Below are 23,293 nucleotides of genomic sequence, written 5' to 3'. Positions count from 1 at the left end.
GCATTTATGTGCCTGTTCCAAGTGTGATTAAATAACACTATGGTTCTGCCTTACTCGTTGCAATAGTTATTTTGTTGACCTTTCTCAATTTTATGTATGTTCTGGGACCATTTCTATTCCACTGTTTGTTACCCAGGTCCCAGTGACTATTGGGTTTGCCCTTAGTTCTAACGCTTAAATGAGCAGGTGCACACCTGCGAGGTATTCTTTGTGAATTTTCCTTTCTTCTATAAAATGGTGGAGAGTGAAACCCTCTCCTATACTGAGGAATACATCAACCAGCTGCTACAGGACCCCAGGAATCTCTTTCTGTCATCCGATACACCCAATATTGACTTCACCCTTAATGATAAGATAGCAAAACTCGAACGTTTGGAAAAGAACCTAATTCGTACAAAACTCCATGGTCATTTACTCACTAAATATCTACAGGCGAATATAATACCAGTTGGGCTACAGATAAAAAATGAACCTGCCATTTTCGTGGATCTACCAAAATTCAAGGAAGGTTTCAGTTTCATTGCTAACAACGCGTCGCGACATTGGATGGTTCTCGGAGTAGAAACTGCGGCTGAACAGGTTCAGGTCTTGACCAGAGAAATAGCCGCCCTTAAACAAGAAATTGCAGGTGATTCAACCTTGATCAATGCCAAAAGTGCTCTGGAAAATCTTACAAAATCACTAAAAGACTTTGAAACCACTACGCAGAATAAAAAACTAGATAAACTCTCCAAGGATATCAGGTTTTATGAGAAAAAGAATACATATCCTTATCTCAACGAAGATTATTACAAACAGGATAATTCTGGTCGTTTCACGGGCAGAGGAAGAGGGGCCTTCAGAGGGAGAAGGAATTATACTACGTTTTCCGATTCCACGGTGAGTTCAGACAGTGATCCAGAGGCCCCTGGCCCTAGTTACGACTACAACTACCGGAATAACTGGTACCCCCCCAAGGTTATTTCCCTTTTTTAGGGGAAGGCCAATGGAGACCACCGCGAGGACGAGGTGGCAACTGGCCAAGAGGACCCCCGAGAGGCCAGCAGAATCCACCGAGCGCCAATTGGGACAGAGGCCGAGGTACAACCCCGAAACAAGTCCGATTCCAACAAGAGAACCACGGAGAGATATCGACGAGGCGCAAAGTCTACAGATGGTAGAGTCCAGTGATAATCCAGTGGTCAACATCTCTGCATATAATCTTAACGCTGACGAACAGGCTGTACTCTGCAAGGGCCTGTCTTTCGTCCCAACTGCCCATCCGAACTCATTCAACCTTAAAACTGAACTCCATGGTTTTTTTCGTAAGATCCGTCTGAGGTATTTTTTCAGGAACACGGAAGATAGTCCACCCAAGTCGGTCACCGGATTAAGGCCTCCATCCAAGTTTGTTCCGCCTGCTAATGCTATGAGTAGCAGGATTTTGGCTTACGAGAGCATGGTTCTGAACGATGTCAACACTTTACTTTCAACATACAAACACACCATACCTAACACCAGCAAGTCTGAGAAAGCGGCTCTCCTAACCCTTAAAAATAACAAAGACATTGTGATCAAGTCTGCCGATAAGGGCGGAGCTATAGTGGTGCAAGATACGACTGCATATAAATCGGAGATTTTAAGGCAGTTACAAGACGGTGTCAGTTATTCTTTACTGAAGTCTGATCCCACGAAGGACCTGATGGGGGAAATCCATCAAATAACTCTGGACGCTTTGAACTGTGGTTTTCTAAGTAAATTGGAATATGACTATCTTAATCAACAACATCCACGACTACCCACCATCTATACCCTACCAAAGATACATAAGGACATCCTACATCCACCAGGCGCCCTATAGTATCCGGCTGCGGTTCACTATTGGAACCTCTATGTAAGTACATAGACTTTTTCCTAAAACCATTAGCAGAAGAAACAGAAACATACCTTCGAGACACCATGCAAGTTATTGCAATGATTGACCAACAACCATTCAACTCGAGTGAGCAGATACTTGTCACCTGTGATATTGTCTCACTATACACCAGCATTCCGCAGGAACCTGCATTGGCGGTCATGCGGGAAGTTTTGGATCTAAGACCAGCACCAACAAGGGTACCTACGGATTTTATCATAGCTCTTTTGACCATCGCTATGAAAAAGAATTTCTTTTATTTCCAAGGAAAGTACTATGTACAGACGAAAGGAGTCGCGATGGGGGCTGCCTTCGCTCCAGATCTAGCGATCCTGTATATGGATAACTTTGAAAAGCGTTTCGTCCTCAACAACAACCCATTTTCGGCACATGTCAATATGTGGAAGAGATATATTGACGATATATTGATAATTTGGAATGGTGAGACTACCCAACTCAATCTGTTCCACCAATGGCTAAACCAGTGCGACCAAGATATCCAGTTCACTATTCAGTCCAGCACACAGGAGATACCCTTCCTTGATCTGAAAATCTTTTATGAAGATGAGAAACTTCTTACTACCCTATATAGGAAGCCAACGGAAAGAAATTCCCTACTGAGGTACAGCAGCCACCACCCGCGCGGTTTGCGCGACAATCTCCCAGTGGGACAGTTCCTGCGGATCCGCAGGAACTGCACAAAACGTACAGACTACACAACAGAGTCTGAGAACCTAACGGCCAGGTTAATCTCAAGAGGTTACCCAAAACGCCTGGTAAAGAGGGCCCGGAAGAGGGCCTGGTACAACCCACGGGACACTCTGCTCTCACCCAAACATCCCAATACATCACGCCAAAATAATAAGATGATATGTGTCACAACATTCTCCACTCGCAGTAATGCAGTGAAAAAGATCATCAATAAACATTGGAACATTATATCTACGGAGATTGACCAACCTAACTTACCGATGCATTCTTTCAAGAAAGCAATGAGCATCAAGGACCATGTGGTGCATTCCTTCCTTGAGGACCCAGTTGAACCGACCATTCGGTCACTCTGGAATTTACCACCAATCATAGGTCATTTCAAGTGTGGGTCGTGTAAAGCATGCCCCACAACTATGCAATCAAAGAACTTTGAATATAAACATCAGACCATTACATTGCAATCACATACAAACTGCAATTCCAGCAACGTCATCTATGGGATCCTATGTCCATGTGACCAACTATATATTGGCCAGACACAGCAGAAAGTCAAGGCAAGAATTCTTCAACACCAAAGCAGGATAAGATGCAATGTGACAGGTGCACCTCTAGTTGAACACTATCACCAACTGGGACACCGCCCTGATGAAATGAAATGGATTGTCTTGGAAAAGACAGAACTGGGACCTCGGGGAGGTAATATATCCTCTATCCTGCTCATTAGAGAGTCAAAAATGATGATACGCTTTGATACTATTCTAACGGGTTTGAATGAACAAGACCCTAGTAATGCTCAATTAGCTATTCTCAATAACTAGTGAACAAGGTTCATTTTGTTCTGTTTCCCCCAGCCCGTAATCTAACCTATTGTCAACGTTATTCCTGAGACACTTTATGATGTTGACCATGAGACACTTATGATGAATGTACCCATGGTGCACATGACTTTTTCGACTGTTTCTTTCCCATTGGAACTATCATCTGTCTTTTGCCATATTTTCATTATCCAGCAAGCTAATATCTATTTACATGTTTCCACATGACTATCTGACGTTTTTTTCCCAATGTAATTATCATCTGGTTCTCTTGTATCTTCATTAGAAAATGTTAATTGACATAAGCTCACATGCTTGCTTTCAAACAACCAATGTTCTTTCATCCCTTTTTTTTTTAATGTTTTTTCATGTTTTGTATTTTCTACAATTGAATCATTTTTTTCTGGCTCAATTTGTCATCTTAACGTTTAGACACCTTCAATTAATGTACCTAATGTGAAGAAGTTAATTTGACTGTTTGTTTACCTAAGAACAGATCATTAGCTTTGGCTGCACTTCCTTTAGTCTGTACAACAGTGCAATCTAAATGTGCTCATATACTTGTTAATCAACCATGCACCTTCAAAATACAATCGCTCCTTTTTAGGATTTCCTACGTGTGTACATGTTCACATAGAGATTCTCCTCTCCAAACCTTAGCCCGGCTGATTATGCCCACCTACCGGCCCTCGATGACGCTCCTTGAGTGATGCATTCCACCCACCTATTCATTAATAACACACGTATTTTCACTGACACACTTATTCTTATTGTTTATTTATTTCTGGATCACTCATTTAATTTACCAATACTAATTCATCAAGCCTCGGTTTCGTTACACTCACGAACTACTCGAATGGTCTTTCTTCCATTCTCCCGTTAAGGGCAGCATCTAGCGGCTGCACCCGGTGTAACGTCACGCGGTCTCAGCGTTCTCCATATCAGGGAGCCGCTCCGCGTTGTCAGTAAGCTGTCTGATTTGAGCAGTTTCAGCCACGTTCGCCGTTTCAAGGTAGGGGAACCGCCTGAATTATACTCCGCTTTATTTGGCCAATTCGACCGATTAGTATACCCTTGTTTCATACGATCAGTCCGTCCCCATACTAACAGTTTATTTTGCCATTTCCATGCGTATTACGCCAATTTTTTTCCTGTATTGACTCTTCCCATTTTGATGTTTTTTTAATTGCCAGTCCCGTCAATAGGATCTCATGTTTTACACGATTAGTCCGTCCGCATGTATACTGATGATTCTGCCCTTTCCATGCATAGTGTGAAAGCGATTTTCGCTTTATTGACTTTTCTAAATTTCCCTTTTATTCAATGTCTGTTTAGTTTTTCCACATATTGAATTGCCAGTCCCGTCCAGTCTCCCGCTCCCGTTTTTCCATCTTAGTATACGGATGATAGGCTGGGGGACCAGGTCCTGTTGGCATTGTATTTCTCTAGGTCTGGACTACCTACCAGGTTTCTCATTTAAAGAGCGCTCTCTCCATTTGGTTTATAGAGGCTATTCTCCCGGTGATTCACTTCACCCAACATACCGATCTACGCTGCGGTGTGATTTGACGGAGTAATCTAATCCTCCCTTTTGTGCTAAGTAATACACGTGAGTTTACATTTATATGGAGTCATAACCCCCCCCCCCCTTTTTTTAGTCAACTTAATTGTTGACTTCATTGTCACTTTTAAATTCATTTTAGGTGATTTTCACTCCCACCCGACTGTGGAGCCTTTTTGCCCTGATGCCAAGCTGTCACTGATTAGATGTTCGTTCTTTAAACTGGTAATTATGGCAGTTTTATCCATATCCAGCCCCGCAGTTGAATTTCCGCTTGGCATTATCACTTTTTAATTCCCACCCAATCTTTTTATAGGTGCCTACCTTCCCCGTTCCACCATCCTCTTTGTCCTGAGGAAGACCCCACCCGTAAGGAATTAATCAACCTACCTTTGAAGAGGGGTCGAAACGTCGACATCTCACCATGCCAGTACCTTCAATAGTGCGTTGAGCACTGTGTACTTTCACTTGTATATGGTTATTTGGCAAAACATTCAATTTTGTCAATGAATGACTCTTATCTTGATTATTTGGCACGACAGTAAGGTGCCCAGCAATTGATTTGTACCATTGTTATGAACTTTTATATGTCACTTACCCTACTACCCTACCTAACTCGTCACTCCCTCCCCTTCCCCGTGGCACCCTGCACTTTTGTAAATAGTGTGATTTATCATATGCATTTATGTGCCTGTTCCAAGTGTGATTAAATAACACTATGGTTCTGCCTTACTCGTTGCAATAGTTATTTTGTTGACCTTTCTCAATTTTATGTATGTTCTGGGACCATTTCTATTCCAGTGCAGGAAGCAAGTGGCAGAGATATGAGTGGGATAATCTGTGTGAGTGGTGTTATTGTGAGTGGTTTAAGCTGCTGTGTGAGTGGTGTATGCCACATAACTGTGGTTTTAGTGTCAGTGGTCTGGATCATAAAAGCAGAGTAGGCAATGGGTTAGTGAGAGTGGTGTGTGTGTGTGTGTGTGTGTTATCAGTGATATAACTGTGTGAGTGAAGTGCAGAATGTGACCAGTGTGATTTGTGTTACCATGAGTGATATGACTGGTATAGACTGTGCATGATGTGAGTGATATGGGTTGTGTGAGTGGTGAAAGCTGCATCAGTGTTGTGTGAGGTCAGTGGTGTTTAAGAAGTGACTGATGCAACTGATGTGAATGGTATAAGCTGTGAAATGTGTGTGGGTGACATGAGTTTTGTGACTGTTGTTTGTGCAAGTGATGATTGGTTTAAGCTCTTTGAGTAGTTGTGCAAACTGAGTGTTGTGATTGGTGTTAGTGTGATTGATATAAACTGTGCGTGGTATGCATGATGTGAGTGGTATAAGCTGTGTTAGTGGTGTGAGTGACAAGTGGTGTGACTGGTGGTAATGCAAATGATGTAATTGGTATATACTGTGTGATATGTGTGCAATGTGAGTGGTGTAATTGGTGTTAATGTGAGTGATGAGAGTGATATATGCTGTGTTAATGGTGAGAATGATGTAAGTAGGGTGGATAATGTAGACAGAATTAGCGTTTCTTGTCAGTGGAATAACCTTTGTGAGTGGGGTACTATTGGACTTGATCGTCACCCACAAACCTTTTGCCTTCAACCCTCCTATTTTTGCTGAATTCGTTTTTGCTGGCCTTAAGACTTTGCACACTTTACCACTGCTAACCAGTGCTAAAGTGCTTGTGCTAACTCCCTAAAACATGGTCAAATTGACTTACAAATGATTTGCATATTTAATTTAAATATAAGTCCATAGTAAAGTGGAAATCATATATCCAGGGCCTGTAAAATAAATGTGAATAGTGCAGCACTTACTGTGCCATCCACTTAAGTAGCTCCTGAAAACATACCCCATGTATGCTATATAACCCTGGATGCCATTTTGCACTGCCATTTGACCCGACTATAAAACCCCCTTTGCTAAGCATTAAACTTCCATTTTTGCATACATGTCAACCCTCAAGTAGGTCCTAGGTTGCCCATAGGGCAGGGTGCATTGTAACTAAAAGGTTGGACATGTCTGTTTAAGTTTTACATGTCCTGCTTGTAAAAACTCCAAAATTTGTTTTTCACTATTGTGAGGCCTACGTCTCCCATAGGATAACATTGGGTTGCCTTATTAAATGTAATACGTTGCTAACATTCGAATGAGAACAGTTAAACATTTCATGTTTGGTGTCTGATAAATTGTAACTTAAAACCCTCTTTGATGGTAAAGTCAGATTCTCAGTTAAGATTTCGTAACTGACACTTATAGAAATTTGACATTTTCCTGCCCTAGTTATTTGATGACTGCAGCCTATTCCTGGGTCACATGACTGGGTGTATTCAGCCACACATTAGAGGGATAATTTGTGCCTGGATGGGCCATCACTGGCAGGGTGGGGGGTGGAGCTGGGCACAGCTCCACTTGCGACTGACTAGGCTGTGCCCTGCCTTCACGCAAAGGACTTGTCACCACTGCATTGTTCATGCAGCCAGCTTGGAGCCAGGGCAGGGGAGGTAGGCCATTTCAAGCAGTTTAAAGGGAATTCTCTAGGAACTTCTGCTTCAAAGAATGCATCAGGTGTAAAAATAGGACCCTCAGACCCACCCTTCAGTTCACTTTCTGGACCTGTGGAAGAACTCTCAGAGGATTGCCTGCTGCTGTGGCCTGCTGTGTACTTCAGAAGACAACTTTGATGCACTGTAGGAAAGTAGGATCTGGTTACCCCAACTTTTTGCTTGATGTGATGCTGTTTTTTACTAGTCTGACTGGGATTCTGCTAATCAGGACCCCAGTCTTTCTGCTTTCTCCCTAAACTGTTGTGTAAGTATCTAGGTATAATCTCAGATTGGATACTGGGGTACCCTTGTCAGTCCCTAGTATATGGTACCCAGGGCATAGGTACCTCAGAGGTCTCCCATGGGCTGAAGCATGCATTTTTCCACCCATGAGAGACCATTCAATATGGAACTACAGGCCTGCCATTGCAACCTGTGTAAGTTGGTGCATGCACCACTTACTAAAGATATAGGTTAACTATATCTAAGGGTCACTGCACTTAAAAACTATAAGTCACCCCTATAGTTGGCCTTTACAATCCTGCGGGCAGGGTGTTTGGTTCTAAGTGAGAGGGTGCCCCTGCATGAGCAGAACACCCTTGCAGCCTACGGAGTCCATTCTCCCGGGTTGGCAGTGAAGCAGCTATATACTATATAGAGAGGCACTGCGTAATACCGGAATGACCATCTCGAAAACGGCTGCAACAAATCCTATCATGTTTGGTATCAAACATGTTGGAATCATACCCCAACACCATAAACGTTGTGGATGGTATGATTCCAAGCACTGGAAGAGCCCTCCGTTAGGCTCTCAGTGTTCCTAGTACCAACCTGCTTCACCTGGACAGCACAAAATGGTTGCTGCCAACCAGAGACACATTTCTGCCCTCCTGCTGCTGAGCCAAGTTTATGCAGAGGAAGGTAGAACAATAGGCATCCTGTCACAGGAAGGTGTGACCACCTTCCAGACAGGATTTAGTGTATTAGGGATGGGTGAGTGCGCTTGCCAGCACCAGAAAGTCTGTATGAGGGGCACATTTGGTGTCCCTGTGCATAGTCCAGTTCAAACCAGTCCTGTGAGCCGTTGGCTCCCGCTCTGGCGTGAAACTGGACAACGGACTTGGGAGTAACCTCCCCCTGTCCAGACGCTCCCCTGGGAGGGTCCCCTGAATCTTCCTAACCCTTTCCCTAGGGTACTTAAGGGCTTACCTGGGTGTAGGTTGCTAGATTTGTCGTGGAATAAGATTCAGATCAGACACCACTGCACTTCTACCGTCTGGGTACTCTGACTTTGTTTGGGCCTGACTTTGTCTCCCTTCCAGTCTGCTGCGTTGTCTCTGCCAGTGCATCATACAGGAACCTTCCAAGGCCTGTGAAGCATCAAAGACAACCAAAGTAACCTCCCTTGGAGTGAAGGAGTCACTCCCCTGCATTTTGCAGGACCTGCAACTAAGTTGACCGGTCTGCAGATCCTGAGCTCCTCCGGACTCTGTGGGCTCTGCAACACGGGTTGTGATTTTCCACAGCTCCCAGGCCTACTCTACCCTCTCACCAAGTTTGAGGCCAGTATCCTTTGTGGGGGTTGCAATAACCAAACCCCTGTGCATTACGTCCAACTTGCAGTTGCAAAGGCTTTTTGGTTTCTTTGCAAGAAGATCTTTGGGCTCCATGTACCCTCAACCTTGAGCACCTCCAGTGACGAGAATCTTCAGCCACACCGCATCATGTGCAACGTGGCCTACATATTTTAGTGAGCTGCTTGAGGTCCTCTCGTGACTCCAGTGCCTCCGGCCTGTGGGTCCAATTGAGGGTCACACTTTTTTCTTTTGGGCTCCCCTGATTGCTCAGGGCCTACCCTGACTCCCCTGCTTTCAGTGAGTCCCCTGGACCTTGCTGGTCCCAACGTTGCTCCTTCTTGGATTCCTGCATTGGTTGCATTTGCCAAGGCTTGTTGGTGCTTCCGCCAGACAGCGACCCCTCAGCATACGACCTCCTTCTTCGGACAGCTCGTACTTGACTCCTGGTATTCCTCAGCATTGCCTGGTCCTCACAGCTGCAGAGTCAAGGTCCTCGTCATCTTCCCTGAAGCACCTGACATTGGAGGTCATTCATCTTCCAAGTCTCCTGGTCACCCTAGAGTGACATAGATGCTGTCCCCTCTGCTTTCAGGTACTCCTCTTCAAGAATCCACGTTTGGATTCCCACAGACACTTTCTCCTCTTCCAGCAGTGGCACTTTCCAGAAGTCCTTCATTGGGTTTGACGGCGGTTTCCGACACCACTTCACACATATGCACCCGGCTTCCCTGGTGTAGGTAACAACGGTACTAGGGTATCCACCAGTGAGGTAGCTCTCCATCCTTCTGTCTTACAAGGGGTTCTTCCAGGGTCCACTAGGAAGGGTCCTTAATCTTTAAAAATCCAGCCGCGACTTGCACATAGACTTGTACAGAGCAAGCGGTCATGTTTACTCACTGAACATGCTCTCCATGGGGTCCCTATTCTACTTACCTTGGTTGGTTCTGAGGGTCCCCAGCAATTCTACATCCTCTCAACATGGTCCTGACATGAGTCGTGGTTCTTATACCACTATCTTTATTTATGGTTTGGTCCCCCCTGGGGCCCTCTTTCTATTTTGTGCTATTTTCTGTATTTCTTGCTAAAATATTGGGTGCATTGTGTTAATCTCCGTGTGGAAGATACTTGAACTTCCTACAGAGTATTCTATAATAAATACATATTTTTATAAATACTTGGTGTGGTTCTTTTTCACTCAATCTATACTATAAGATTGCATTCTGGTAAAACAAGCTGATTTACACTCCTTCTGGACGAAGCCTGAAGGCTGCTCTCCACAGCTACCACTTAGAGACCTTTCTAAGGTTGTCTAAGACATCTTTAATCACCATAAGGGTTGTCTTGACTGGTGCAATGTGCCCACTTACATTAGTGGACATCATGAGCCAGGCCAGCTCCTCACATGCACCTAGAAGGACTACTTTGCTACCTGAACCATCAGAGGCTCGCCTTGCTGTTTGTGCCCTGTTCTACTGCTTGACCCAGGACTACCATAGTGACTTCAAGGGTCACTATGGAGGCCAGCCAACTGATCAAAGCCTCAGAGACAGAGAAGGCTCCAACCATTCTGAACATACACCTGAACTTCTTGAGTCCTGGACAAATGGTGGTGGTGCTAAACTTGCCCAGATGGTCAAAATCCAAATGTTGGGACTTACAAAATGTTTGGCTAAAAACTGCTCTGAGACCCGAGATCAGAATGAAACCAACTTGCTCATCTCTCCACCCAAGGTGCATTGCAAGTCGGCCTGACTTTACGACATCTCCTGCTGCATTCTTCTCCGCAGTAACAAATCCTGTTCAGAGGTCCTTCAGCAAAAGGGTATCCATCCTTGTGGTACTGTTGTCAGGTACAGCCTTCGGCTTCATCCTGCTGTAGATTTTTTTCTTTGAAAAAAAAAGAGACTAAGGGCCTTGTTAAACGTCGGTCGGAAAGCATTCCGACTGACTCCTTGTCGGAATCGGTTCCGACCTACTCTAGTTCGGTGTTCCGACCGACCGACTACGACGTTTCCGAACACTGTTCGGTCGGACTCCAATTGACTTCAATGGGAGCCTGTGTTCCGAACGACAACACAGGCTCACATTGAAAATAGGGGTGGTTGCGGAAAACCTTGCACCCTGTCGTAGTCACCTCATGGTGTCTGCCACACTGTGCATGGTTGGAAAAAGGGGTTCCATGGGTTCCCCAATGGGCCCCAAAATGACCTCTGGGTGAAGGGGGGCCTGCTATGGACCCCCACAGTCAGTTTCCGACAGCCGTTACGTGTGTGACAGACCGATTCGGAAAGGCTGTCCGTATCCGACATTGTAATACATTGGTCGGAAACATGGTCCATAGACTTGTACGATTTGGCTCAGAGAGACTTCGAGTCTCCGAATGCCTGTCGGAACCGAGTCAGAAAGACCCAATGGTTACCTTTAAATCGGTCGGTCGGAAATGTTTCTGAGTCGGTCAGAAACATGGGGTCCGACACTGGTTAGGAAAATCCCAATGCCGTTCGGAACCTTTCCGACCGACATCGTAATAAAGCCCTAAGTCCGAACTTAGAAATCTTCACCTCGACTTCCTCCAGTGGCTCCATGATGACGACACTAAGTGTCGATTAGGCTGATTTCATTTTTTGTATCCGACTCACAATCCATCGCAGTCTGCCATATTTTTCGATTTTGACCCGGTCTCGCGTGACTAGCTATCCGTGGTTGGGGCTTCAACACTCCGGTCCTACTAATTGGATTTATGTTGTTTGGGTGTCAAATAATTTATTAAAATGTATTCTATTGGTATTATTAGTGTTAATGTGAGTGATATGAGTGGTATGGTCTGTTCATAACATGAGTGATGTGATTGATTGGTAGAGTGAGTGATGTGAGTCATATTAGTGGTATGAGTGGTGTGCGAGTTGTGAATGTTGTGATTGATGTTAATGTGTGATGTGAGTGTACAAGCTCTGTAAGTGGCATGCATGATGTGAATGGTGTGACTGGTGTTAGCTTGTGTGAGTGAAGAGTATAAATAGTGAGTGGTGTGAGCAGTAAGAGTGATGTTAATATGTGTGATATAAGTAGTATAAACTGTGTGCGTGGTGTGTAGGACATGAGCAGTGTGATTGGTGTTAGTGTGAGTGATGTGTTTACTACTTTCAAACTATTCTATATTTTCGGCATTAATTTAGAGAAGCAGAACATTCCTTGGACAGTCTTTTTAAAAGTATTCCTTTAACGGTATTCCCAATGGGCATTTTCATACGAGTCTAAATTTTTACAAGGAAACAATGTTTTTAGAGCTCAGCATTCTCCCTTGTGAATCTCAACGATAGCTAATCTGACAGTATATAGTGTGGAGTGCACGCAGCTGCTGTTGCCTTGTGGAGTTCATGGGAGAGGAGTTTGGTGCTGAAAGTGGTAGTTTCTCGTGCTGAGTGGGCTGTGAGGGGGAGGAGGAGGGCAGAACAGCAGACTGTTTTGCTACAATATAACAATGTAAACATCTTCCAAATGTCTTTCCATTTGCATTTGTTGTGAATTGTGTTTATGTTGTATGTAGTGTATAGTGTGTAGTGGTGACATAAGGTCTGTTAGATTGCTACAGTTGTCTCCAAAGGCATAAATAGAAAGAGTTCCCTCAAGTATGGACTGGAAGGATAAAACTCATCCAATCAGAACCTCGTTATACAGAAATGCTACTGAGCGGGACAAACAAAAGAATAGGAAGGAAAGACATTGAATCAATAGCAGGCAACTGAAATAAACAACAAAGTCAAGGGGAAAGACTAAGTCAAAAGCAAGGGGCTGACCCAAAGCCCATTCTAACTATATATTACGAATTGGAAACAACAGCGTTGCTTACAGACAGCTGAAGCTGTCCGTAGCTGAGATCTGAAAAGTAAAATATTGAAGTGCCCTGTGAAGTTGTCATCCCTAGATCTTAAGGCAACATGGCTTTCAAAGATGTTTTTTGAGTGTCTTGTTACGTATAAATATCATTTTCTCAGCGGTGAACACTCTTTGTCCTTGAATCTACACAATGACTTTTTGCAAGACACACCTTAAAATCCTGCAGCGAGCCCTTCCCTGCATTGCTATTTTGCAGTAACACAACCAATGATGTGAGATAGACAGTCTTCCAGGAAGTGGAAGTGGGTGTCCTGCCATTCAATATGCTAGAAAGCCTGGATCTGGCCTTGCTTAACATTCAATTTTCTGGTTCATTGCGGGCAATGAGAATACATGGCTTTACAAAATGGTTCCTGAGATGTATGGCTAAGTACACCGTGAAAGAAAGACCTGCGCTCACCTGGCTGATAGTAGTCCATCACAGTCACTGAGGCTGGCTTTATGTTCTGGACGACCACGTCTTGGATCACTGAGAAGCTGTATGTTTGGACCTTATGTGTTAGCTAGATGAACAGATGAAAAGAACACAAGATAACTACAGGAAGATAAATGAAGAAAAGAATGGATGAATGAGGATGGCGTTATGATCTTGTAACACTCACCCCCACCTTGGCACATACAAAAAATGCCACTTACCCGAACCACCACTGGTTTGCAGTTTGTATCATGTTTTAGATTCACATACTATAAACATTCCCACCATTTAGTGTTGGCCTCACAAAATTGCAAGCTGCTTTTGTTCAAATGTTTTTTGTTGGCCATCGTCTCAATGATTCATCCATGCAAAACACTCAAGTTCACAATGCATTTATGTATTTATTGTGGCTTTTATGTAGCACAGAAAAGGACTGAGGACCTAGAGAGTGCTTTACAAGTTCCAACCACTATATTGCAAGGCAGGAAGGAAGGGAAAAGCAGACCCAATTTATACAACCATAATAGGTGATAACTTAGAACGCATTATTTTTAAAAGATTTTGGAGTGCTAAGAGTGGTCTTTCAAGTGTGGACGGGACGTTGAAACAGTAAGGTTGGGTTTGCTTTTGGTGCTTTCAAGGGAGGCTACTGCAATTCCTGAGAAAGGACATGCACAAACTATTAGTGACTGGCGCTGTGACTTCACTTCATGCCAGCTGGAGGCATCCAAACAGCAATCAACAAAGCCATAAGTCAATAATTAAAATGCGGCTGTACCAGAAAAGTAAAAACATAAGAAAACACAGATTAGACAAAGCTATACACATGTTCCATCTGCAGATTTAACATGACTACTTGATGCAACCATCGTCAAATGTTCATGACTTTAATGGATAGTCCATCTAAGCAGCGGCAAACTGTGGAAAACACAGGAGAGCCAATGGTGATGGAGCACTGGCGAAAGCCCCTCCTCTCCATATCATTTTTGATGTATTGATGGCAAGAGCTCTCACTACAACAGATAAAGCTATGTGTAGCAAAACATAACAAGCATTTACAATGCAATGGTCTCGGCATTGGTAAAGTTAGAGCTATTGGCATTGCTCATGACATTATTTTTGTTTATGTTTCTAAAACATTTAAAGAAACGGCATTGTCATGAGCAATGCCAATAGCTCTAACTTTAACAATGCCGAGACCGTTGCATTGTAAATGCTTGTATCATAGTAGGTTTGGGCTTAAACAGCGCAGTCAGCAAAGGACAGTGCGATAAAAATCCAGAGCTTGTTTATGATGCCGCACGTTTGGTAGGGGTTACATACCTGTTTACCGACGGAAATAAGACGGGGTTACTCACATTTTCCTTTTAAATAAAATGGATTAAACAATACAGAACAAATAAAGCATCCGACCTGACGGAGACCGCGGCCATCTTGGAATGGGAAAGCTCTCCGATGAAAGGAGGGCGAGGAGATACGAGTAAAGGCTTAGAGGCGTTGATACATTTTACGTTCCTTTGTTTAATTGACTTCATGAAATGTAGATAAAATCGTTCAATGATGTGGCGGAGTCAATTAAGAAGGCCATGGCCGGGGGCCCATAGCTGCAAAGTTCAGACAAGCATGTGTGCTTTTGTGTGACATTTCCGTGGTTTCAAAGCTTTTCCTTAATATCTCGTGCCGAGTTAAAATATGACTCATGAGGTCTTGGGCCATCCCACAATATCCGACACTGCGCGTATTAAGTATGCCTGTAACTTGATGGGGGAGAGGGCCAGAGGTGCGGCGTCTGTGACAGGAAAGTGATGCCTCCTTTAACAAAGAAAAACAAGGAGATCAGGTGTGGGAGCAACGCCGGGACACCACCGCCTTTCTCCGAGGCAGAGCAGAAATGTCTCGGAGAAAGGGAGTGTCCTTTTCGGATTCGGGGGCGTGTTTTGATGTTGTCTCCTCCCTGAGACTTTTCGCAAAAAACACGCCCCCCGATCCGAAAAGGACGGGGCATGATTGGAGTGACGGGACCTCTTCTCCAATGGCTGGCCAGCATTTACTAGGCCAGCCAATGGAGAACAGGGGAGAAGAGGGGCGGGTTCAAGCCCCTCTTCTCCCAAGTCATTATCTCTCGCGAGCGAGACTGCGCAAGCGCAGCCATCGCTAGCCGAGACCTAAAAAGTCTCAGAATGGAAAGAAAAGAAGGACTGAATAAACCACTCAATCCTGACATGGGGCAACTTGAACACTCTTTCGACAGATACGGAAACCACTTATTAAGTGGGATGAAATGCCCCCGCTTGCATATTAAAAGGATATTATTACATGTGGCCTCCTACACAAGACTTTGGGGCTTGCAATATTATTATGCGCCGCTGGGGGGCATAAAATGCTGGTAAACCATGATGCGGGTTGTACCCATTAACTTTCTGTATTCCAAGTAGGTTGGAGTATCATCGTAAAGCAGGGGAGATAGTTCAGCAGGTTGGGTGCCTGTGGTGGGAGTCTACTGAATCTGTACACCACAAGTTCAATACCCTCACACCTTTGTGCCTCGATTTCTATTAATACCGATAAAATGTTTTACATAGCGCTTTTTACCACATTTCGAGTCACTGTACATACCACGTGTACACAATACCACTCACTTTATTAACCCCGAAAGCTGAAAGGCTGAATCCACCGAGCCTGGCATCAAACCTGTAACATGCAGGCTTCACACACATTCCAGAGGTGAGTATAACATACATAACAGATGTCTCCCCACTTGGTGTGTTTGAAAGATTTGGTACCAGACAACTGTTCGAGTGAAACAGAAACCCTGTTTCTAGGCCTGGGTTTTCATTTAGCACAATGCATTCTGGAAGATGTAGTCAGAAAGTCTCCTCGATCGGGCTGAAACAACGTGATATTCATGGGGACATGGAGGCTCCTGGCAAGCCCAGCCGTGGGTGGTTGGGCACTGGCAACATAGTTGTTGAAGAAATACAAGACCGCAAATCACCGGAGGTGCACAAAAGCATTACGATTCTTACTGCCTTCAGGGAGGGAACATCAGGTTTCAGCTCTTCAACACTTCCAGCCCAACCCCCCTGCCCCGCCCCCTCACGGTTTGACTGGATTAGTAAGGGTTAATGGGAGACACATGTGGTCTAGAATAGATGCTGCTTGCTTGTACTGCCTGGTCTAAAACATGTAAGCTAATTTCGGTCATATTATCAAAACGTGTTTCAGTGTTTCCATAGTGCCTACATGTCGCTGAAGTGCAGCTGCAATGCCCAATGCCTTCGAACGCATCTGGAAGGTTACGCGTGGCTGATGGGAGCACAGATTCTAGGGCAAACCGCGTGGAACACAATATACATAGTAAGCTCTCAAGTTAAAAATGAGAATGTTCCCGCCTCTCTATTTGTGCCTCGCATGAAGCAAGCTCATTGGGTACAAAAATATTGACGTAGGTTTTGTGTGTGAGCGTAGTAGGGAGCGGGTATACATCACAGAAGACTTCATGGTGGTAGACGCTTCGGGTGAGGGCGCCTGTGAACGGTCAGCCGCCAAGATGAGCAATCGTCATGAATCCTGGGAGAGGGATCACTCCTGGGAGAGGGATCACAACACCAGAGAGCACGGTCTGGGAGTAGCAAAGCCCATTGTAACGTGCCCACGGCCCCACGGGCGCATCTCACTGCTGGACCAAACCCCATCTCCACAGCGTCCGCAGACTACGACACAACGTACAGTGTAGATTCCCTTAATACCCCCTTTTTAACCCCTAATTGTTAAACCTCAGGGTCGACGTCACGTGTAAAGCGAGCATCCTTAACTGAACACTTTACTCCTGTAAAATGTTTACTGCCACGCTCACGACGGCCCACCCACCCAGGCTCCCAAGTAGGCGCGATGGAGCCACCGTACGTACAACAGTTATTTGCGAATGCTCACAGACTACCTGGCAGAAAAATACACACACACGCAGCACATGGCCTGTCAGAGGATTATCTCGGTCTGTGAAACAAACATTGGCACAATAAAGTTTACCTTCTAGGTTTCCTCCCCTGCTTTCTCTGGTAGCTTGTCCAGCAGCAACAAAGTGTCCATTCGCCATAAAGCCAGCTCTCTCAAGCGTCCCTCAAATCAAAAATCCCCTCCCTGCCTCCTTCACAGCGGCATGACGTCATGCGGGAAGGGGGCGGCCCTGCCCCTGACACAGTCCATACAAAGAGACCCTTTTAACTTAAAAAAAAAAAAAGATAAATATATGATGACGTTTAGGGAGCAGAGTAAAGGAAGTGGTTGAGCTATTTCGCGAGGTTTTTTTTTGGTCTGGAATGCGGGCGCCGAGGAAATCTCCATTGTGCAGAGGTGCAGGGACGCGGCGATGAAGAGACCGGTGCCGTGTAGATGTTCGCTGTCCAGTGGGTCAAATGAGGGGCCAAGCACACCTGGAAGGTTTGTTGCCAGAATATCGAGCTTCTCACATCGACATGCAAAAATATCGCGATCGGAATATCGACTGCCCGAAAATCAAGATGGTAAGTTTACTGGATATGGGTTTACATTACTTAACGTGGCATGTGTGTACCGTGTGTATTTTCAAAATACCTAGAAGTGGAGTTAAGAATATTCGCTGGAGAGAGTCGGTCTTTTTACGAACAAGGAGATCAGGTGAGGGAGCAACGCCGGGACACCACCGCCTTTCTCCGAGGCAGAGAAGAACTGCCTCGGAGAAACGCAGCATCCTTTTCGGATTCGGGGGCGTGTTTTGCTGTTGTCTCCTCCCTGAGACTTTTCGCAAAAAACACGCCCCCCGATCCGAAAAGGACGGGGCATGATTGGAGTGACGGGACCTCTTCTCCAATGGCTGGCCAGCATTTACTAGGCCAGCCAATGGAGAACAGGGTAGAAGAGGGGCGGGTGCAAGCCCCTCTTCTCAAAGACATTAAATCTCCGGACTTCCGGTCTGCCGACCGGATGGTCCCGAGACCTAAAAAGGGCATTCACTAAATCACCGATGATAACCAACCATGCAAAGTCAATATAAAAGAGATATGACTCGCTAGCCGCGGCTGCTGCAGGTATGAACGCTGGGACCAGGTGAGGGGGGATTTCGAGAAACGACCACGAGGGGAAAAAAACAAGCATTTGCAATGCAATAGGTCTCGCAATTGTGAGAGTTTGAGCTATTGGCATTGTAAATGACAATGCCTTTTATTTACGTGTTGGTTTTTAAAACATAAATAAAAGGCATTGTCATTTACAATGCCAATAGCTTAAACTCTCGCAAATGCGGAACTATTGCATTGCAAAAGGCACAGATGGGATGCACAGGAAGAGACAGGTTACTCAGAGACACAACAAGAGTCATCTGGGCACAGCAGTGATGTAACAAAAGCAGAGGTGGCCCCCCTGCAAGGTACACAGAGGGGCCCCGCTCTGGATTTAACCCGGAGCTCTAAGGCCTTAGTACTGTGCTGAGGGGGCCCCTTTCAGCTCAGGCCCCCCCCGCACCACGGGGGATGCGGGGGCCTGTGTTACACCCCTGGGGCACGGTGGTGCATGCCTTTATTTGCGGTAGCACATTAAATCCAGACCTATTGCCTTTGCCAAGCAGTGCTCCCTGGTGAAATGAGTGTCTCTTCCGAGAAATGAAGGCGTCCTCCCACTGAAAGCACCGAAGATCTGCTGAGAAGTGCTTTTGTGCTGGAAGCATTGCAGGTCTGCTGAGAAGTGCAGTTACACTCCAACAGAAAGCATGGTAGGGCTGCTGAGAAGTGCCAGTACCCTCCCACTGAAAACTTTGCAGGTCTGTTTATAAGTGCCGTTACCCACCCACTGAGAGAATTGCACATTTGCTGTGAAGTGCAGGTACTCTCCCACTGAGCGTATTGTAGGTCTGCTGAGGGGTCCAGTTATTATTATTATTATTATTATTATATGTTCTTATATAGCGCTCAACTACCCTTGGGCATCTTGGCGCTTGCCTTGGGAACCCGTCCTGGTTTTTCCCTGTGAGATAACCCGTACTGGGCATCCCCAAGGTGAAAGCCAGGCATCCCGCCGCGGGGGGCCGTTGTGGAGATTAAGCAAGCTATTGCCCAGAGTTGCAGCGTGGGACCCATGATTAGAATAGGCACTGAGGCGAGAATATCCAGTCCGCGGAATTTATAGCCCGAGACCCTGCCGCGACGGGAATCGAACCCTGGTCCCGGACCAGTGCTCTGCATCGAGGTCTGCCACTCTAACCATTGAGCCACACTTCTCCACTGACAGTATTGCAGCTCTGCTCAGAAGTGCAGTTACTCTTTCAGTGAGTATTGCAGGTCTGCTCTACTCTCCGGCTGAAAGCATCCACTGTAGGTTTGCTGAGATGTACTATAACTTCCCTCCTACTGAAGGAGTTCTCTCCTTGCAGAAAAGAGTAGAGATGCTTCCCGTCTCATTGTTGCACCCTAATGGACGGCACAGGTATTGTCTCTTGCAACAAAAACACTAGCCGAGGACTGACTGTGCGACTCATCCACAGCACTCACTGAGTCTCCCGGGAGTTTCCAGCACCCCATATAACTCATAGGGTTGAAACCTGTGCAGCGCTTTCAAACCTTTAAATGTAAACAATTCAAAAAGGACTATTTGCACCAGAAACACTGCGCAGCAAGAAGCCGGTGGTTAACATCACACGCTGCGTCCTGGTTACTAAGCCATTGGGTGGGAATGAATGGGACTGTGACGACTGACTTACATAATGTTATATAACACCATGACGTTGCGTTTTATATAGCGCTTACTACATCACCCTGGCCAATATAATGCGTCATCTCTTAAAAGCAGGCAAAACGCTGCGCAGCAAGAAGCCGGTGCTTAACATCACACGTGGAATGCAGCTATTAAGCCCCCTGTATGGAGAGAGTGGCGCGCTGCATAAATGCCCTATAGCATATCATACATATTAGCCATATTTTTTTATGTTTTAATATGTTTTGGTGCATACCGTGAAACACCGGGTGAAATTAAGCCCCTGTATGGAGAGCGCGGCGTATTGCACAACTGCCATATAGCATACCGCGAGTACCTTGTGTTGAAACAACTGCGAGAGGGAAGTTTCAGGCATTCTTCAAGTTGATTTTTGTGCTCAGGACAACATTTTCATTACTGCTGTTGTAAAACATGGCACACGGCTCTGCTGTGTATTATTATTTAATAAACTAGGACAAAAAAAGTGACGAAAAAGGTTCTTTGGGGACTGCTTTCAATTACAACAAGCATTTCAAAGAAAATCCGGGCGGAAATCAATTAGTAACAGGATACTAGTTTAATCCAGGGCGGCAGCACCTGGAAAGGCCATAAATTCCATTAGCAGATAACCACAAGGCATTACAGATGAAAAACTGACCATTTAAAAAATAATGTAACAAATATAAATCTTATTACATAGTAGATGTACAATGATGATTTGCAAATGCAACTGCACTATACATTGCGTACTACAACCTGGAGAGCATGAGACGTAATGTTAATACTTCAAAGCTCGCGATATATATAAAAGAGAATCCATCTGGGGGCCTTTTTAGGATTACACGTCAGAATAATGTTCTTGAATCGAAGGACCCGATTGTGTTGCATCGGGGATTATTTTGTTATTGGTGGGTACTGGCTAGATCTGCAGACCTGGCTGTAAGGATACCATCCGTGCACTTTACAAATGGCATTTCCACTATAGCAGGGGCACTTCTGACTTGAAGTGCTGTTCATAAACAAGTTTTGAGTGTGGGGTATATTTCAGAAAGAGTTGCAGAAATTAGGATAAGAAAATGTGCAATTGTGTCATTGGGGCGTTTCACTTTATAGATGATTTATAACGATAGGCATTATTTACATTTTGAAACACAAGGATATAAAGTGATGTTTAAAGTCTGTCATTATCGTTGCCAAGTGCCTAACCTCGGGTTCAAACCCAGGTCTTTAAGGTCAGCAATTTAGTAGAGAGCGGAAATCCGATTCACACAGCGCTCTCTCGAAAACGCAGGATTAAATCCACACAAGTCGGCGCGAGACACAACTGAACGCGCACAATGCTTCTAAAAGGGCCCGGGGAGTCTTACCAGAATACATTACAAGTCAATGCTGGGCAGAGCGAGGCGGTGAGGAGGGCACGGAGATCGCTTGGCACAGCCCTGCGGGTCTGCAGAGAATGTAACCGGATCACTGGGACGAGTTTCTAGAGCGATTTTCTTCCGACATGTTGGCACCTCTGCGCACATGAGCTTAAGTCTGGAATTCGGCAGTCCAAGTCCAAACAAGTATTGGCCGCGGGACGCAGGAAGCTTGTAGTAATGAAAAACAAGCGTTGGCCGTGATCGCGATCAAAGCGGCCGTGCGGTCGCAAAAGTGAAAGTAAGCGCGGCGCGCGCGCCCGCGCACATGCACTGTACCTCTAGGCTGGCCTGGTAGCACTTTTTGGAGCCCACATACAAAATGTCTCTTCGAGCCAGCGCAAGCGCTGGGGCTCAGCGAGACCTAAAAAATAGTTAATTTTCCCTTGTGGTCGTTATTCATGGAGCCAGAATTACAAAATGATGGTTTCAAATTAGACAAAGCAGCTCTGCATCAAATGAATAATTCTGAAGTGCACTGAACGAGAGAGCCGCGAGTGAGAGACGCAGGAGCCAGGAGCCGCAGGAAGTCAGGAATCGTGGCAGCTGAAAGAGCCGCGAGTGAGAGACGCGGGATCCAGGAGCCGCAGGAAGTCAGGAATCGTGGCAGCTGAAAGAGCCGCGAGTGAGAGACGTGGGAGCCAGCAGCCGCGGAAAGCCGCAGGAAGCCAGGAGCCGCGGAAAGCCGCAGGAAGCCAGGAATAGCGGCAGCTGAGAGAGCTGCGAGAGCTGTGACAGCCGCGAGAGATCTGCGGGAGCTGGGGCGAGTGCCGTGAGCACCGCACGAGAACGAACCTGAAACCTGAATCTGGCTCCGAATCTGGACCCGCTGGAATCGCAGGTGCCGTGGGAACTCCGCGTGAGCCCAGGAGGTCGGGAGCCAGATCGGGAGCCAGGTCTGTATCTTCGCCCTGTTATGCCCTGCTCTGCCTGCCTAACTAACACCACTTCCAGTTCATGTCTATCGTGCTGGGACAAACTGTTCCAGGTCTCAGGTCTCTGGATCTCCGTGTCTCCGTGCAGCCCCCTAGGAGCCGCGTTGTGGTTCCGGTGGGGACGCGGAGCAAGGAGGAAAGGTGCGCTCTGCCTAAAAATCTGCTAACAGCTAGCCGCTACCAGCAGCAACCAGTTACTAACCGCTGCCAACCGTCAATATCTGCCGAGCCCTGCCTAGCCTTGCCAGATAGAACCCACCCCCACCCATTTGGAATGTACCTGGAAAAGCAAGGCCGGCGGGCGAACCCAAAAAATCAACTTAACACTTGCACTTGTATTAATCACCCTCACACCTGGACTGTTATGAGGTCAGGTAGGGTTAGAAGGCCCATTACAAAGCCGCCACCTAAACGGAAAAGAATGGAAGCTGCACGAGAAGATCACGGAATTATGGCAGCCCTAGAAAATGATCTCAACGGAAAAACCTACACCAAGGGTACAGAAAGAACCAGCAAAAGAAACTGCAAAGACGTCAACATCTGTTTATTCGTTGCCTCAAAAGTTAGTAATGAAATCAGTCCAGCAGACGTAAATAAGCCAAAAAACGCAAATCAGCCTAACACAACATCCAGGAGGGACAAGAGAGACAGAATAAACTAAATTATAAATATAGAAGGACAGCCCCCAAGGAAGATCTTAAGTACCTAGCAGCCAAACATATACACGAAATTCACCTTTTTAAAAGACCCCGGCAAAGCAATTTATTCTAACAACGAAACCGTTTAGGGTCTAC

General features: G+C 45.6%; 1 protein-coding gene across 1 annotated transcript in view; it reads right to left on the bottom strand.

The window, feature by feature from the left end:
* Positions 1-23,293, bottom strand: part of LOC146812815 (alpha-2-macroglobulin-like protein 1) — an 820,867-nt gene that overhangs the window by 10,743 nt on the left and 786,831 nt on the right. Inside the window, exon 34 of the mRNA XM_085615206.1 lies at positions 13,409-13,511. Coding sequence (XP_085471332.1) covers positions 13,409-13,511 — 103 coding nt within the window. The remainder of the gene's footprint in view (positions 1-13,408; positions 13,512-23,293) is intronic.

The sequence above is a fragment of the Triturus cristatus genome, chromosome 7 (assembly GCF_964204655.1).
Source record: "Triturus cristatus chromosome 7, aTriCri1.1, whole genome shotgun sequence".
Classification (NCBI taxonomy): Eukaryota; Metazoa; Chordata; class Amphibia; order Caudata; family Salamandridae; genus Triturus; species Triturus cristatus.
Note: the sequence above shows the minus strand (reverse complement) of the source record. Positions and strands in the feature narration are given on the sequence as shown.